The following is an 18,386-nucleotide window of genomic DNA, read 5'->3' on the forward strand; positions in this document are numbered from 1 at the left end:
CTGTGGTTTGCAGAATCATCATTCCTCTTTTTTTTTTTTTTTTTTTAAATTTTTTTAAAAATTCTGAGTCTACTACCAAAATGCATTAGCCAAGGCTAGAGTTACATTTAAAGAACATAGTTCAATGTTCTCAACTCAGCAAGAACAGTGCAGCAGCCTAAAATGCTGTTCTCCATGACAGTCAGCTCTTCCAGTCTTTATTTTCTTATTTCCTGTTTTTAGACAGGAACATGAGGGCTCCATTCCTGCTGTCCCATCTTATTATTTTTTTCACTTTTAATTATTTCCCTCTCAGGAACACCACTGTTGCTGTCACTACAATAATTTCTTACTTCCAATTGTCACTAGTAAGCAAGAGTTGCAAACTCACCATCCACCAATCAGTTGGCTGAAAATTAAAATCCAAGAGGAGCATGAAGAAATGAAAGAGTTGTCAAAATGCCTCCTAATTCCTCCCAAACCAAACAAGTATTCACCTGAGGCCAACAGTACTGACTCAAACCAAATGCTGCCTTCATCTGACTGATATAATAATCAACAAGGGCAGTGGGATAATTTGGGAGCGGGGCGGGGAGTTGCTCTGGGAAGGGGAAAGGCAATTTCAGGTTTACATTGTGCTCGTGGCCATGGTGCCACCTGCTTTGGAAGCCTGGTGGCCAAGGGTGTTTCCCAAGCTGCACCACAGAGGTGCGGGCAGTTTGCCAGAAATTCTCCCCCAAAATTTCATAGCCAAGCTTTAGTTTGACCAGCGCTGTGATTTGTCATATGCTTTTATCTCACTCGTGTTCCAGCACCAGTCATCTCTTGCGGGCAGGACTAAGCACTGTAATGCTCAGGTTTGAGCTGGCCCAAATGGAGCAGCATGCTGCAGTTTACCTTGATTGAATTATTGGACTATTGTCCTCAGTCTGAATTAGAACGTATTTCAGTTGTAGCCATTTTAATGTGAATCCAAATAATTTCAACACAAATGTTATAGAGCAGACAAACAGGACTTAGTAAAATCCATTTTGTTTGTTACACAGTTCAGCTCAACGTTACTAAGAAGAAAATGAAACCCCCTCATATCTGTTAAAGGTTTCCATGTATAAATTGGGCCATACCATTTAGACATTTTCTATCTTTGGGCTAGAAACCTTCCACACTTCACTACTGGATTTAACACAGGGAGACCACAGTACTATAAACAGGAAGTAAATTGTATTGTCCATGGTCTTCTTACCTTCCTTTCAGGTGATTCTATTATTTTCCATTCATTGAGTTTCAGCTGGTGCAGTTCATCAAACTTCATGCTGACATCTTCAATCGAGAGCTGCAATAAGTCCCAGAAACCTGCGAGGTCCTGGGAAGTTGGTCTCGGCATGGCACTCGGGTCCTGTCACACACAAAGGAGAGAGCATGAATAGAGCAGGAGGCTTTAAACAAAGTGCTCTGAGGCAGGAAAGGAGCTGTGCCGGATGCTGTTGCTGCAGTGCTGCTCAGGGCTAAGACTACAAGCACTCTGCATCTGGGAGCTGTGCCTGGGAAGCTGTGCCTCCTACACAACCCAAACACGAACGAGTTACATGTCCCGCGCTAGCCTATTCTGCATCTGTGCAGCACAGAGAGCTCCTCAACACCATCTGCTGTGCTGACCTGCATTTCTAAAATGTAGCACATGCTGATAACCTCTCTCTGCTGATTATTAAAGGGAATGGGGTTGTGGTTCGTATTCCAGGAAGCCTGAAGTCTTTCTGGTTAAAAATTACATCTTTGATAGCTGAGAAGACAAAGCAACACTACGAGGAAGTTGTCAACTTGTGCTGGATTCGATGTCTGCATTGTCTTGGGTTTTCAAATACGTGTGTGAGCTTTAAAATCCGGGTGGGTATGTTAGGATTTTGTTCTCCATGGGGTCGAATCATGCTCAGGAGCTGGGCAGGTATTATTCCCAGGTACTGCATTAGGTGGCGCTAATAACCTGGATATTAACCAAACGGTAATGCTGGATAAAAATTACATTAAAAGGTAGCATACAGGCTCTGTACCTCGTGTTTTATGAGAACTGGTACTGTTCAAGAAGACAGGTTTGTCACTTTAGTGAAATAGGGCTTAACTGGTAAACATCTCTGTGAAGATGATGGAGAACCTCCCAGGGCAAGAGGAAATAGTTAAGAAGGTCTCTGCAACAGAGTTGGGAGAGATGCAGTTGAAATCTGCAAGGAGAACAAGTCCTACGAGGAGCGGCTGAAGGAGCTGGGCTTATTCAGCCTGGAGAAGAGGAGGCTCAGGGGCGACCTTATCGCTCTCTACAGATACCTTAAAGGAGGCTGTAGAGAGGTGGGGGTTGGCCTGTTCTCCCACGTGCCTGGTGACAGGACGAGGGGGAATGGGCTAAAGTTGCGCCAGGGGAGTTTTAGGTTAGATGTTAGGAAGAGCTTCTTTACTGAAAGGGTTGTGAGGCATTGGAACAGGCTGCCCAGGGAGGTGGTGGAGTCACCATCCCTGGAAGTCTTCAAAAGACGTTTAGATGTAGAGCTTAGGGATATGGTTTAGTGGGGACTGTTAGTGTTAGGTTAGAGGTTGGACTCGATGATCTTGAGGTCTCTTCCAACCTAGAAATTCTGTGATTCTGTGAAATCTGGCCAAAGGAGCTCATGATTTCCCCCTCACTAGGCAAAAGCTGTAATGGCTAGTTTACTGAGTAATAAATAAACTGTGGTGTGGTGTTACTGATGAAGTAAGGCTCTGTGCCCTGTATTCTTGGAATCTAATGGAAGACATTTTAGGTAGTGAATACAGCTCCACAGAGTTGTCTAAAACCTGGGAGAGAGATAAATCAGAATTTCTATTCACTCCTAGGGGTCATACACTGGGAACTGCTACTTAAATTTGGGTTTGGACCACTGTGGGAGCTGAGTGGCTGGAGCTGGGCATGATGATGTGCAGTGTCACCCATACCTAAAACCCTTTGGGAATCCAGGCCAAGAACAAGTGCCTAAAAGCCTATACACTTCAAAAACCTTGCTAGAAGAGTTTTCATTTCATAGGGAGTTTGGGGATTAAACGGAAGTTCCAGTACAGATTATAAAAGACTTCTGGGAAACATGATGCAACTCCAGATTAGTGTTCACTGAAAATGTCTGCATTGGATAGATCCCAATTTATTCCAAAACTATTTACAGTGTGTATCAGTGCTATTAGTTACTGTATAGAGGTCAATATCAGAGGCCTCAGGAAGCAACTCCCTGTGTGAAATTTGTCAGGACAGTCCCACAGCAATTTGTCTTGCACTGCAATCTGTTCTCTCCAGCCTGGTCTCCTCGGTCCTTTTCCCCACTTTCCTCTAAACAGCCACAAAATGATGCCACTCACTGAAATGTCATTGCCTTCTGAATCAAGGCTAATTGCTCTTCTGTACCTTTGTGCTCTGCTCATCCCTGATGCTGAAGAGCACAGCTTCCAGAGCAGCTGGGAGGAGAGGAGCGTGCAGTGCATTGTGCGGACACAAGAGGGCTGCCTCCTGCTGCTATCATTTATGGATTCGCAGCCCGTGGATAAACGCTAGCAAAAATGATTACTATTACAGCTAACTGGGTTTTGAAAAGAGTGGCTTAAACCTGCTTCTTTTCAGAAGTGGCTCTTTTATTTGTCTCGTATTTGGAATTCAGCTTTGCAGCCTCCTTCTGAGGGAAGCCTAAAGCTAGCAAAAAGTACTTGGCCTGTGCTCATGATGCTCTGTTTTTGCCTGCAACTGTGACACACCGAGAGATGATTTCAAGAGTTGAGTAGGATCTGTGCTGACTAGGGTAAGGAGGAGGACACTTCAAAGAAAAAGCAGGATATTACAAGAGATAATGTGAATAATTCATCATGGAGTAGTCATTAATCAGTGATTTTTTATTTTTTATTTTTATTTTTTCCTAGTAGTTATTGGGAACCACATACTGTAAGAGATAGTCAGTCAGATTCTTGTAAAAATCACAAAATCATAGAGTGGTTTGGGTTGGAAGAGAGCTTAAAGATCACCCTGTTCCAACCCCCCTGCCATAGGCAGGGATACCTCCCACCACACCAGGTTGCTCAAAGCTCCATCCAACCTGGCCTTCAACACCTCCAGGGCATCCACAGCTTCCATGGCCAACCTGTTCCAGTGTCTCACCACTCTCATAGTAAATAATTTCTTCCTTATATCTAATATAAACTTACTGTCTTTTAGTTTAAAACAGTTACTCCTTGTCCTATCATTACATTCCCTGACAAAAAGTCCAGTTGTATGAATTTACTCTGAGTGAGAGATCTTAACCAAGAGCATCATCAGATGTGTTGCCTGAAGTTCCTGTGACCCTTTACAAACATCCATAAGCAACGGTTAAATTTCAGTTGGAGTAAGTACGTTCCTGTTCCTAAAACTTTGCTGCATTTTTGTATTGGCAAAAGTAGATGCTGTTGTTCTCTGTTGTACATTTATGGTTATTGTTGTTGAATACTGTTACAAAACTGCTGTATTGTAGCCATGTAAGCACTAGTTTTTCTCCAGTGGGGGACTTCATAAACTGGCTGCTATCTGCCAGCATTCCCATGGGGCACCAAGATGCTGCCTTCGGAGAATATGTAAAGCCTGCTGTAGATAAGCACTAAGTGATTATTTAACAAAAAAACCTCTACCATTAAGCATAAGAAGAAAAGCCTCAAAACATGAACAAGCTAGAAGTCCAGTTCTACAGTTGCTGCTTTCTGCAGAGCCCATTGCTGATTTAATGAAGCTGAAGAATATTCAGAGCTGAAATCTCCAGAATTGGGTAAAGCTGCCATTAAGGAGTTCAAAGGTTTATTATCCAAACAAGAATGAGAGAAAATGTTGCCATTTTTTGGTCATGTTATCTGCAAAGCAGTAGATTTCTTCTGCTGCTTTTGCAGTAACGAATTGTCAGCACTTCCAAACTGCCGATGGCTGTGCAGAGCAGGAGCTGCTCTTATTATTACGGCAATGCTCTCAAGCACAATTGCCGGACCCACTTGAAGATAAATGAAGTGGAATGGAGGTTAGGCTCTCCAAGTCTTAGTTTGCATAGCTTAATCAATCAGGTAATGGAAGACACTTTGAAATTTACAGTAAGAAACTTCTAGGCATTGATGAAGATTTCCTTCTTTCACTATCAAAAAAAAAAAAAAAAAAAAAAAAAGAATAAATAGAAGAACACATGGTATATTTGATACTACAAATGTGGCCATCTCCTGCTTGCCTGACTTTGCATATTTCCTCTGTCATTTTGTGATGGCTATTAATTTTTTTTGTTTTGACAGAATCTGTGAAGTGGATAATTGGATTCTTTCCTGAAGAGGACTATATATCTTATCCCATTCTATCAGAAGGTGGGACTTTTTTGGCATGATTTTCTCAGAAATATTTGATTACAGTTTCAGGAATTTTGGATGTTTAACTTTAAGGATGGAAAGTAGTATAGGTTTCTGCAGAATAACTTTTACCTTAACAATTGTGCAGCAAATACTAACAGAAAAAAAATATGTATCTAACCAGATATACAGGTCATGTCTGCTGTCATGCATGTAACAAAATTCAGCACATTTAATGTATGATGTGTAGGGACAGTCCAGAGGTGAATGTTACACTTAGTTTTCAAGTAAGCCAAAGAAAGTAGGTTTTATACCACTAGCCTCAGCTAGAAGCATTATGTTCTTCTATTGCTTAGTATCATCTTGCCACAACGTTTACATCACTGATGAGTGCTGTCATATTAACGAAGATAACATTTTGAATCAAATTAGTGTCTAATGAACTTCCAGAACAATAGTAGTAACTCCTACAAGTAATATACTGCATCTGTTCCTTTAGCCCTAGGACATCTTATATATAATTGGCAATGCAAATCATAAAATCCAATTTCATGAACAATATGAATGTTCCCGTTTCCATGATCAGTCCTATTTTCAGGTAAGTAGAAAGCTGCATCTTGTATCCTACTATTCTCTGCCTACTGTAATTTGAAAAATTCCTCCTTTCTTACCAGAAATACAGTTACTATTTTAGGGTCTTACAGAAATAAGCCATAATATTATGTCTCCGAAAACTTGCATTTTTCCCTTCTCATAAGACAGCAAAAGAAAAAAAGGACAATACCCAACTAGACTAAAATTACTGAAACTACATGTTGGCTTTCATAAAAAATGTACTAACACTACACTTAAAGATGAAGTTTAAAAAAAAAAAAAAAAAGAATAAAAAAAGAATAATAAGACAAATGTGAGATATGGAAATGACATTTCAGAATGCTACTCTCTCAGTACACTAGTTTCTGTTGTTGCCTTTAAAGTAAAAATATTCAATTGTAAAATTTACAGTTACATTTTGTGGAATAATAAGTATGAGTAGTCATAAACTCTTCAAGAATGGCCATACATGGTGACTTACCAGATTTTGCTGACAGAGCCAATAAAATTGCTGGAATTTCTGAGACATGAGGAGCTGAGCACTTCCAACAGCACTTCGGATCTTACCTAGGACTAACCATACAAGGAGGTTATTACCAATAGATGTTTTGGCAGTAAATGTAAATGCCAGCTCAAAGAATATGTAGCTGAAATCACAGCTTAGTTTATACTGGAAGTAAATATTTTGCTGCTTCTGATTATACACATAAAATATATTTTTTTTAAAGATACAGATATAGGAAAGCTCTGTGGCATCTTACCCTTTGTAAATAGTAAATGATATATTAATAACTCAGAACAACCAAGACTGTTTGCTTAAGAAAGTAGAAAAAAATCAAAGGAACACAGACAGCTTCCTGAAGTAGACACATATACATATGTTTTTGAGAACAATCTTAAATTTAAAAGTAAATAACAAAAAATAAAAAAGTCAGTGATAAGCATTATCATCCAGATTTTTTTAATTGTTTTTGCAAATGCATTAATCCTGACCTAACAAAGCACTTAACTACAAATAATTACTGCAAATGATTTAATAGGTCTACAGACATTGAAACTAGTAAGTTTTCACCAAACTTAAAGCTCTCGTTATCACCAAAATTTAAGTCCATAAGCTTTCCTAGACTAATGTCTTAAGCACCTTCAGCCACAATTAACAAAAAATAAATTTACACTACAGACCTGATGGAGGAACATCATTTATTTATGGAAAATACAATAAGACCTAAGCATGGGAGATTCAGACAGAGTGGGACACAAGCAAGTGCTCCAGGATTTTGCTGAATCACGATCAACCTGCATGGTTTGTTGGGCTTTCCCCAGTCAGTGTACTTGTTATTTACATTGTGCACAAGCACAGGGGAAACTAACCCAATTTGTTTTACCTCACTTTGCTTTCATGAACTAGTTCTCTAAAACAAAATTTCTGTATGTTATATAATCAAAGACAGGAAATAGCTCATCAGCTCACCCATGTTAGGAACTTGTTTTTAGATGTGATGAATCGCCTCCTGAAGATGTCTCTTTCTATTGACTATAGTGCCTAAGGGGACTAGCTTACCCTGAGAAAAACAGCTTCTCCTAGAGTCCCACATTTGCTGGGATAAACATACTTCAGTTGGTAGCAATATACTTTCCTACACCAAATTGCACATCCTTCTCTATTCTGAAAAAGCAACATTTTAAAAAGCATAATAAGCTGGGGTTTCAATGCAAGATTGAGTTTTCCCAATAATTTCCTGATCTTTAAATAATCTTTAGGGGAATGACAGAGGTAGGTATAGGGGTGACATAATAAATACTCTGGCATCTTTTAATTTAAACAGCCTGCTTGTTTGAGGGAACCAAACTGATAATTTAAAGAAGATGCATAGGGTAGAATGAAGCTAAAATAGTACAACAAAACTGAACTGCAACATGTGATATAAAAAAAATAACTTATTGCGGACCTTAAAGTTTTGTTGTTATTTTGAATAAGAAGAGGAGAAGACTGAAAAGAAAATAGGAAAGAAAATATTTTGGTAATAGTTACATTTTAATTCTGCTTACTCTAGACCAGTGAAACATCTGCTTAACCACAAGAAGCAGCAAGAGAAAACCAGAAGTTTTAGGCTCAGTTTCTGTGAAAACATATGTATTTCATAACTTTAAAAGCATAGATTAATTTGTAAAGCTATTTCTCAAACACTATTCTGTTTTCTGTTGGACAGTTTACAGCTGTGCCACAACACTAAATTAAACAGCAATATGCATAATTCATCTGTCCCTTGTGGCACCCATTTGTGAAAGGGTTAAGTGTTTCAGGTCTGTATGAGTAATTCACTGGGGTTTTGTTTTTGTTTAGTTGGCCAAATGAAACAAAACATTTTAACTGGTTTGGGGTTTTTGATCAGCAAACCCCTCGCTTTCCTCTATGGAGCTATTGGCTTAGGAAAAGCAACGTTTCAGGTGTTAAAACCCAACCAAACAAACAGAAATATAAATTAAAAATAACTGTTTCACTCTGAAATAAATCACATTCATTTGTTTGTCAGCATTTTAAACAGAGGTAAAAATGTAAGTGGCAACCAAACTTGTATCCTCCTTGTCCCTGGATGCTCTACAGCACAGGACATGGGACAAACTCCCAGTGTGGGGTTAGAATCCCTTCTTTCCCAAGTTGAGGAATTCTGCTGTAGCAGGTTCCTGGCATCACCTTGCTGAAACTGTTCCACACTCTATTCAACTACTCACCAGGCAGAAAAAGGGTGAGAATGGTTCTGTACGCTCATGGTTGTAGTGCTTGTCTTACAGGGAATAAAGCTCACTTTTAGTTTCCTCCACTGAATTTTGTAGCTCACAGCTCAAGTACTTAGTATGAGGAAAATGCATTGGTTTGGGTCCAACCACAGAAATTTATATCTTGACAGACTCTATATCTGACTGATATTTTTTAGTGAATCTCGTGGTTACTCCAAACCCCAAATTAAATAAACATTTGCTTGATCTTCATTATCATGAAGGACCATGTTGACAGGTATCTGTGATTTAAAGCCCAGGCAAGACTTTAGGCACTATCTATACCGTGTTTTGGAGTGGTATGCCTCCATTTGTGATGTCAGACACTGTGGTTCTGAGCTATCTGCATGTGTCACCAAGTCCAACTATTTGCCAAAGACTCCCAGGAAGCAACCTTATGTTGGGTGATGCTCATATCTCATGAAGCAGAGAGGTTCCCCATTGTGCTCGAGAAGAAGACCATCAGAGAGAAACACGTGCCTCTGGTTCCTCTCTCTGACTTCACTTGAAGCTGCCTAAATCTGTCAACAAGGATCAGGTTGGTCAGACCTTTATTCCACTCAAGTTTTGGAAACCCACAAGGAAGACAAACTGCAGACTCTCAGAGTTGCCTTTTCCTTGATCACCCTCTTTGAGAAGAGCTTTGTCCTTCTGTCCAGTTGGTATTTCCCTTGCTGGAGCTTGTGCCCACTGCCTCTCCTCCTTGCAGTGTGTACATCTGAAAAGAGACTGCCTTCACCTTCTTGGTTTGTATCCACTAGGCAGTGGAGAGCTGTAGTTACACCTCGATTTAAGTCCTCTTTTCAAGCTAAACAAACATCGTTCCCTCAGAGCAACTCTACAGATAGCAGACTTAAACAACGTGCAGAACTAGGACCCCACTGTCAGGAATAAGGTTAGTTATGAAGAAGCATATAGCACTGGCAAGCAGTCTTTCAGAAAGGCTCCAACAGTGATGAATACACATGTATAATTACGGGCCTACCATTTACTAAAGATCTAACTCTATTTCCATTTCAATAAGTAAATCAGACTTAATAAAACATAGAAGTTAGAATCTCTCATATTCATGCTACTCTGCTTTGCTGTAATTAAATTAAAGTATTAAAACACTTCAATTCATAATCTTTAGCACAATATTAATAGACAGCCAAAGCCTTGTTATTAATTTCATGCATTGGGGAATTATTCTGATGAGTGCAGATTGATTATCTCCATGAAAGAATGATGAATGTTAGAGACTGGAGAGATTGAGATGTTTGGTGATGCCTCAAAGATTTTGCTTGTAAATAAATGATGATAAAATCAACCAACGTAGTTAAATATATATAATTTTCATATAATTCCTATACCTTCTCCCCTTCTTGAGATAATGTTATATTGACTTGAAAGTCAGGAAAGAGTCACACCACCTTAATTCTGCTCCCTGAAGCATATAAAGCACTCTATTTTTGTTGTGTGGTCCTGTATGACTTTTACTCTGAAGACACACTAAACTATTCCTGTGACTGCAGTAGATGCAGACTCAGGTTTTATATCCTGGATAAAGATTATACTAGTTTCCTGTATACAACATGGAAAATTTACACAATGGTGTCTTTTCCCCTGCAATAAGCATATTACAAGAAAATTGCAAGTAATGTGTATTTATACATGTTGTGTGAGGAATGCTACAGACTCTTATAACTGAATACAGTTTCACATCACAAAGGCAGAGTAAGAAAAGTTAGAATTATAGTGATCAAACCAAGACCATAGTCTGATGCTGTAACTCTATTTTTGACAGGTTAAAAGCTTTGCTCAGTTGCACCACTGCAATGAGAAACTATAGTAATCAGTCTGCTTCTGGTATTAGTGTTATTTAAATGATGTATTTTAGTTTTAAATTTTCATTTCCTTTGATTGCTTTTATTTATTTATTTATTTATTTATTTTTTATTCCTAAGCTTGTAAATAAATTGCTCTACACACAATCTGAGAAAGTATGCCTGGAAAAATATACTGTCATTTAGCTCATCATCCTATCATGGAAATCAGAATATTTGTGCAATATGTAAACCTATTTTTTCTAAAATTAAGCCTAAATCTGTCTGAAATATGTATCTTTTCCACCAGCAACATAGCAGGCAGGCGTAATAATAAATGCATAATGTTTAGAGTGAGATGACATTTTAGGACAGCAGAGCCACGAATCTGCAGTGTTCTGGAGTGAGGGTATGGCAATGGGACCCAAGTGAACCCTGAGCCTCTGTGCATGTTCAATTTTTACGTGAATGGAGATGAGAAGAGAAGAGAGAATTTGAGCACAACAATACAAATGCTAGGAGGAAGTCTTGGGTTCCTCACTATGGGACTGTCCTGTATTGATTTTAACTACTGTTTCAGGGAAATTAAGACATTCTGTAGTCATTTACAACACTCCAAATGTCAATTTCAATAGTTTCTGAAGGATAGAGTTGTGAAAAGCATTAGGAAATTATGTCAGTAATCCCTCTTTGGTTAAAGGATAACCTATATTTGGTCAAATACCTAAGAAAGCTTTTATGGATGATTAACTATGAATGTACTGAAATAAATTGGTTGTGAGGTTTCTTTTTTCCAAAGTGTGGGAGATTTAACTCTACCTTTTTTTTGCTACAGCTCTTCTGTGTTACTAAACCCTTTGCAGTACTTTGGAAACATCAACCAGAGGATTACCAAGGACAATTCAGCATCCATGGAATGAAGGGGTAAGGGTTAAGAGAAAGGTGATATTTTGAGGTATCTCGCTAATGTCTGATACAGTACAGATCACTTTACTTCAACAGGGCATAGCTATGCCAGCAGAGCTCCTAAAAATGATGCAGAAGAAAGATATTAGCAAAAAACCTCTTTGTGCTGGTATGGTTTATACTGGGCTTAAAGGCTGTTTTAGGAAAACAATTTTTTTGTGCCGTGTTATCTTAGGATTTTGATATGAGAGTAAAGTCTGGGTGACAGTTCTCCATTTGACCTGCGTAGTGAAATATCTCAGTAGAGGAATCTGTGGTGTCTGGGAGCCTGTGATGTCTTCTGCTTCCCTCTGCCACATCATGCCTGACCCCCGTAAGTTGCGTCTCCCCTCTGGGCTTGTGGGCTCTGCTCCTTCCTGCGCAAGTCTCCCTGTTCCCATCACACAGTGCATAGAGCTGAGCTCTTGGCCTGCAGAGTCCTGGCCCTCTGTGTCTTCAGTAGCGGTGTGACAACCTGGAGCATTTTTCTTGTCATCACTTACACAGCAGCAACAGCCAAATACAATTTTCAGGGTGTAAAACTGAAACACCAGTCAGCACCCTTGAGAAACACATATCTTTGCTGGAAGGCACCCTGCTGGTGCAAATGATGAGATAGCTTACCCTGGGAACACTTCCAGCCATATATATATTATATATATATTCTGATAAACACTGAGAACACAAATAACTGCTCACATAGACAACACTTGAACTTTACAGAGACTCCAAAATACGATTCATGGCAACTGACCAAATGAAAAAATACTGTCTGCAAAAAGAAAGTGCGGGAGGTTAGGTTATTTTTGTTGAAGTGATTATCTTCTCCTTTTCTAAGTCCTGATGAGTGAAGATCTTAAAACAACATTATGGGAGAAAAGCTACAGTGAAAGAAAAAATCAATACAGCAATCAGACAGCTTTCTGTGATCTCAGGGCTATTGTGCTAACACAGAAAATGAAATTGTTTTCTAAAATGCAGCTCTGTTTTAACTCTTCCTTTGATTAAAACAAAATAGAAGTGGTAGCATAAAGACAGCCTTCTCCTATGAGATGCAATGCTATATTTGTTCTTCAGGTACAATTAATATGCCCTGGCCAAAAAAAAAACAATGATTCAGCATTAACAACGACAGTTTGAATGTGCAAACTTTGCTGTGAAGTGTCATGGGAACAGTAATCCTGCTGGAAGATAGAAAAAGATATTTAGTTGCTTCTGGCTTCTGTATTTCTGAGTATTTTCTCCAGGGAACTTAGAAAGGCTTAAATATGTCAAGTTACATTTCATTGAGGGATATCATTAAACTTTAGTTCTTATGGATTCATACCTTCCAACCTACATAGTTTAAACAGGGGATACAAAATGTGTCAGAGACTCAACAGGAAAAAAAAAAATCACACAGAAATTTTAAAATGCTCATTCCCTCAGTGAAAATAATTCTTTGATAACTTCATTTTGCTTGATGTTAGTTATATTAAGAGAAGGGATACCATTTCAAAGATAATGTAATTTGGAAATGATTTCAGGAGGATCTATTGAAATGAATCACATAAGATGGAAAAGCAAAAGTCTGTGTGTCACTTTTGACAATCAGCTGAAGACAAGCATTTTATTTCATTTATGCTATATAGATTTATTCTATACTTCCTACTCTAAGCTATTAGGGAGGGCCAGATTTTTCCCCCAAACATAGAAAGTGAACCTATTTTGGTTAGGTTAAAAAGGGAATTGCAAAAGTCCATTTCAGTTGTATTTCAGTATCTACGTGTCAGGGAATTGCCCTTTCTTTTTCTCTTACAGAGTCACTCTGCAAATGAGGAAACATAAAATACTGATTTTTTTTATATTTTTCTCTCTGAAATGATTCTAGGTTAAAAGGGTCTCACTAACTGTGAATATTAATAAAAATCAGCAAAGTCCAATTTGTCTTCATGTCTTATCCTTCAAGTTATTCTCTAGCTTTCTGAAAACTTCCTAGCTGTTGCAAAGTGTTTAAGGGTATTTCTGGAGTGCAAGTGTAGCTTTACATGGTGGAAGGGAGGGTCATTCTGCACCCAGGAATTGGTAGTCAATTAAAATCAGTTCCTCCAACTTTTCCTAACATAATACATAGACAGCTTCATATTCTAGAGAATAACAACTCTAACTCCCTATCTGTGTCTGTGAGTGAGGAAGACACGAGAACATTTCCATTGCTAATTTCAGGTGGTTGCAAATTTGTTTATGGCTATGCATGAGGAAGAGCTTGCAAAGAAAGGAGATAGCAAATGATCACAAGCCCTGATGTTCCCACATCAGTAGCAGGCAACACTGAAAGCTAGTGCTTTGGGATATTTAATGATGGCAGAGAAATGTCAGTATTTAGCAGTGCAAAGATTTGGGGAACACAAAAATAAGATGTATATGGTAAAAATAAGCATTAAAAATAACCACTATGAAATAACATTTGGGAATCCTAACACAAGCTAAGCAAAGCAAAATATTTTATTATTTGTACTTAAACAGTACCTAGGAGGGTATTAAAGCCGTCATGTTATCAATGCAAAGAGAGAACTCTCAGCTCATATCTGCCGTAATGAAAATGATGACAAAAAGCTAAACTCCAGAAAGCACTGGAGGCTGAAGGAAGAAAAACAGCCTTATGCTCTCTGCCACCCCAAAAGCTATCTTGTTAATGGCAGACTTTTGCACAATATAGTACAGAAATATGACTGTAAAATGAAAACGATGAGGTAAAAATACAGATGTTCCTTCTTCTGAAAAGGTCAGTGCAAGAAATTGGCCTTTTAGTGACCATGCAGGCCTGGCCCAAGACCTAGGGGTAGATCACAAACAATAACTCATTGAGGGGGAAAGACAATTGGGAAAGAATATTCAGAGGTGATGTGTGAGAGTTGTGAGAGTGTAGGAAAAGATGCTAGTAAGAAAACTTAATATGAACTAATTTGTGATCTGAGAAAATCTGGACTGAGACAATAATTCAGATTGGCAGGGATTGAAATATTTATAAAACTAAGACTGGAGAACAAGGATAATTGACCTCAGAGGGAATCACAGGGAGCTGGCTACTGAGTGCTAGGACCACTTTGATGTATTACTATCATTAGTGCTGGCTTGGATCTTGTTCCAAAATAGTCTACATTATTTTTCACTTTTTTCCATCACTTCTTTCAAGGTGTCCACAGGAATTGAAAGAATAATAATGATTCGTGACAATATTATAATAAGAAAATGCTGCTGAACTATGTGGGATTGTAGTTGCAGAAGTACTTTAACTACTGCTCTTGCTTATTCCTTCCTGTTCTTCTAATGGCCCCTTTATGATAGTCTCAAGTGTCTGTAACATAATGAAAACATGTTTAAAATGCCTGTTCAAAATAAGAGGCAGATCCTCAGGATTCAGAAAAATGTCAAACAAAAAAACTTCACAAAAGGCCACCTTGTGTGCAGTGGCAAAGGATCAAGCACTAGAGCCACAGAAGTGAGTGGGAGGAATGTGCCAGAGCAGGCGCTACAGATGGAGCTATTGCCCCACTCAAGCTGTATCTAACACCAGGCTTTGATCCTGCACTTGACTCTATGCAGTTGGTTCCTCAACTGCTTCCATAAAACCTTACCCTGGCACAGACCAACTTGCACAGTCAGTAGCAGGACAGGGAGCCTATATCTAATGGTTCTGTGGAGTGTCTTTGATACTGCAAGATGAGTAAGGAAAAACAACACACCATCAATTTATCCTAACAGTTTTTAGCAAGCATCTGTAAGAAAAGATACCAAAATGTTCTTACTTTCCTCAGAAAGATCATTTTCTTCTGCCTCTCTTTCCATTTCTTTACACCATCCTTCCATTCTTTTAGTTTCAGTATGCAGCAACTTCATAAACCAAGATCCGTCTCGTCGACAAGGAGACATTCGACCAGTCTCTACTGTCTCAATGGCTGGCTCTAGCCAGGGTTCTGGTGGTGGAAGGTTTGAGGTGTCAACAGGGGTCCTGTAATCTTCTCTGTAACTGAACAGTCCCTGCGTCCGTACAGTTCTCACTGCGCTGTATTGCGTGGGGGTGCTGGGCTCCGAGTGCTGCTGGAATGACGAGCCAAACTGAAGTCCTTTGTCCTCCATGGTGATGTGTCCTGGAAAGCCCTCCAGCTCCAGGTCAGCCTGGACAGCTGCTGTTACACTGTTTGAGCGCTTAAATCTTCCATGTCTTGATAAAGAAGGAGGAAAGGAAAGGTATTAAGTCATATAAAGTCATACGTGTTTATACAGGGCACAGAATAGTATTTCAATGGGTGGATCCTAGTTTTCTCCTTGTATTTTATGCTAAATATTTTTCTTTGTGCATATTACACTAAAATAAGACAGTGAGTAACAGCAGAGAGGAAAACCAAAAAGCATAGATCATTGATCTCAGCAAAGATACAAAAGAAAATCATTTAAATAATCTCTGGAAGCAAATATTGATTTATTCTTGTACTACAAAATACCATGTATCATTACTAAATGAACTGGAAATAACTAGCAGAACTGCAGGATTGCATCTCCTGGTGAAAGACTGTTAAATATATGTATAAAAAATCCAAATATTAATGATCATAATTAGATAAAATGTGAAAATCTGCTAAGTTAAGATGTTAAGAATTCTTTGAAAAAAAGAAAACTAGCATTTTTTTTTCTAGCCTCATAGGATAACCATTAAATGTTGATTTCCTATTGTAACATGCCAAGAATAATGACATTTTAGAAAAGATTTATGTTATAAAGTTATATAGATGCTCAAAGATTATATGTGAAATCTTTTCACATCTAGGTCTGTTGTTTCAAATTACTTCTAGTCAATGTTGGTAAAAGGCAATTAGCAGACAGATACTGTCTGACAGCTGCCATGAAATGAGATAGTGGTCCCAGTTCGGTACTTAACAGGCAGTACCTGCCAGGGATAACCAACCAGTGGGTTAGTGCATTGGCCAGCAGTTTTACAAAACTAGGTAAAGATTGAATGAGCATAAAAGCTGATTCCAGCTTAGGATAAAGATACCATGCTAACAACTGTACCTCCCTAGGAGGCCTGGGAAGGCCTGGATCAGTACAGTATCTAACTGTATCTATCAGTATCCTATCAAAAGAAGAATACCCCAATATACATTTCTTTGCATTTGTTCTGCAAATAATAAAAGGCTATTAATACACTACTTTAATTTAAAACTTTCACTTCCTTCATTCCAATTAAAGCTGCAAAGTTAACTGAATGTTAAGCAACTGCTAAATATTCTCTACAAATTTTACCAAATGACCAGCATGCATATAAGAAATTTGGCTTTATGAATTATTTAGGGGCAGAAGTTGCCAGATGTTTGTTATCAATATTTTTTATAAATGCACTTTGTTTTATGAAAGCCTAAGATTTTTGTATGTGCTTAAATTACCGTTTTTCATCTTCTACTTGTATTCCAACAGAGTGGTATTCCCGTAGGCCTCTGCTCTCTGTGTCCGAATCAGTTGCTGTTTCCACCTAATTCAACAGAAAAGATACATCCACAGAGTGAGCACCGACAACTCAGCATTACTTGCACTTACTCAAAATAAATGATATATTTCTTCTCTTACTGCTACGAAACACCCAGTAATAAATACATAACATAAATAAGTATTCAACGTGTTAACATTGATTTGGTGCTGTGTTTCCTAAAGCTCTGCACAACTGCTTGTTTCGCTGTGCAGTTCCCTATTTCAGACCTTAGCATATGCAATTACTCAGGTCAGTGGAAGCAGGGAGTAAGCAGGGTGGCCTGGAAGAGCTGTTGTTAGAACAAGGAATACACTGTATTGTCCCTTTTTAAATTTTTATAAAAAATCTCTCATTATAATCCATGATTTACAAAATAAAATAAAAACTCAAGTAGCCCCATAAAATGGCAAGTGATAAAAAGAAATACTGCAATGAAATTTTATCGACAGCTATGCTGACAAATATAAAGCCATTTAAATGTCATGAAGGATACATCAGAATGCCGTATCTCACCCTTTTTAATAATGTGGTCCCAAAAATGCTACATCAAGCAATTTATGTACCTTTTAATAGTATTCTCACCTGAAATACACTCACCAAAATATGTTCACAATACAGTTTTCTTCATAACTGAGACCATAACTTTACTGCAAATTTCTGTGGGATTTTATATAAAACCCCCTCCACCACACCACCCCCAAGTCTTTGACACAGACATAATGAGTGCTGTAGTATGCAAATTATATTGAATCAAAGAAAGTCAGGAAAAAAAAAAGAAAGAATTGAGAATTGAAAAGACTTTTCATTTTGAATGATATTTTCTCTGCTAAATTAAAAATATATATATATTATCAGCAACCAGTTTTTCCACATGAACAATTCATGCGTGCAGTCAAAGACTATATCCTATAGTGAAAACAAGATAACTTTTCCTCTTGCAGTAGTGACAGGCACCCCTGGGAGGTGCCCAATGGCCTTTTCAGCTGCCTATTAGCTGAACAGCCCCAGTCCCACCAGGTTTCTGGAAGGATGCAGAGGTAGTGTGGAAGGAGGGTGAGATGTGAATGTGCATGTGGACTATACATCTTGAAGAAGTCAGTTGCTGGTAACCTCTCTTTCAATCTTCAAGCGGTATTTACAATTACATTCACACTGAAGGGAATTCTAGCCAGTAATCAGTATGCATTTGTATTTACCTGGGTGTGGGTGATGGTGGCTTTTACAAAAACAGCTAATGGAGAAAGCCTTTTGTAAATGTTACAGTAGGCTTGAACTGTACAGTGTAGCATCAGGCACAGGTTTGCAAAAATCTCTGGATATCAGTGTGGTAAGTATCAAAGAAATAAACATTTTCCAGCAATTCCATCTATTCTGTGTGAGTTCTAGGGAAAACACACTCTGTTGACTGTTCCCACATCAGG

The 18,386-nt window shown here is 38.4% G+C and overlaps 1 protein-coding gene across 16 annotated transcripts in view; it reads right to left on the minus strand.

The window, feature by feature from the left end:
* Positions 1–18,386, minus strand: part of DLGAP2 (DLG associated protein 2) — a 325,073-nt gene that overhangs the window by 8,624 nt on the left and 298,063 nt on the right. For 15 of the 16 annotated variants that reach the window (XM_035323321.1, XM_035323318.1, XM_035323319.1 and 12 more), the window contains 5 exons: positions 16,883–16,968; positions 15,248–15,663; positions 6,413–6,504; positions 1,223–1,375; positions 371–388 (listed from right to left, as the gene is read on the minus strand). In XM_035323321.1, the coding sequence (XP_035179212.1) occupies positions 371–388; positions 1,223–1,375; positions 6,413–6,504; positions 15,248–15,663; positions 16,883–16,968 (765 nt within the window). The remainder of the gene's footprint in view (positions 1–370; positions 389–1,222; positions 1,376–6,412; positions 6,505–15,247; positions 15,664–16,882; positions 16,969–18,386) is intronic. The other variant, XM_035323317.1, reaches the window with a different exon arrangement.

This window comes from Oxyura jamaicensis, chromosome 3, assembly GCF_011077185.1.
Source record: "Oxyura jamaicensis isolate SHBP4307 breed ruddy duck chromosome 3, BPBGC_Ojam_1.0, whole genome shotgun sequence".
Taxonomy (NCBI): Eukaryota; Metazoa; Chordata; class Aves; order Anseriformes; family Anatidae; genus Oxyura; species Oxyura jamaicensis.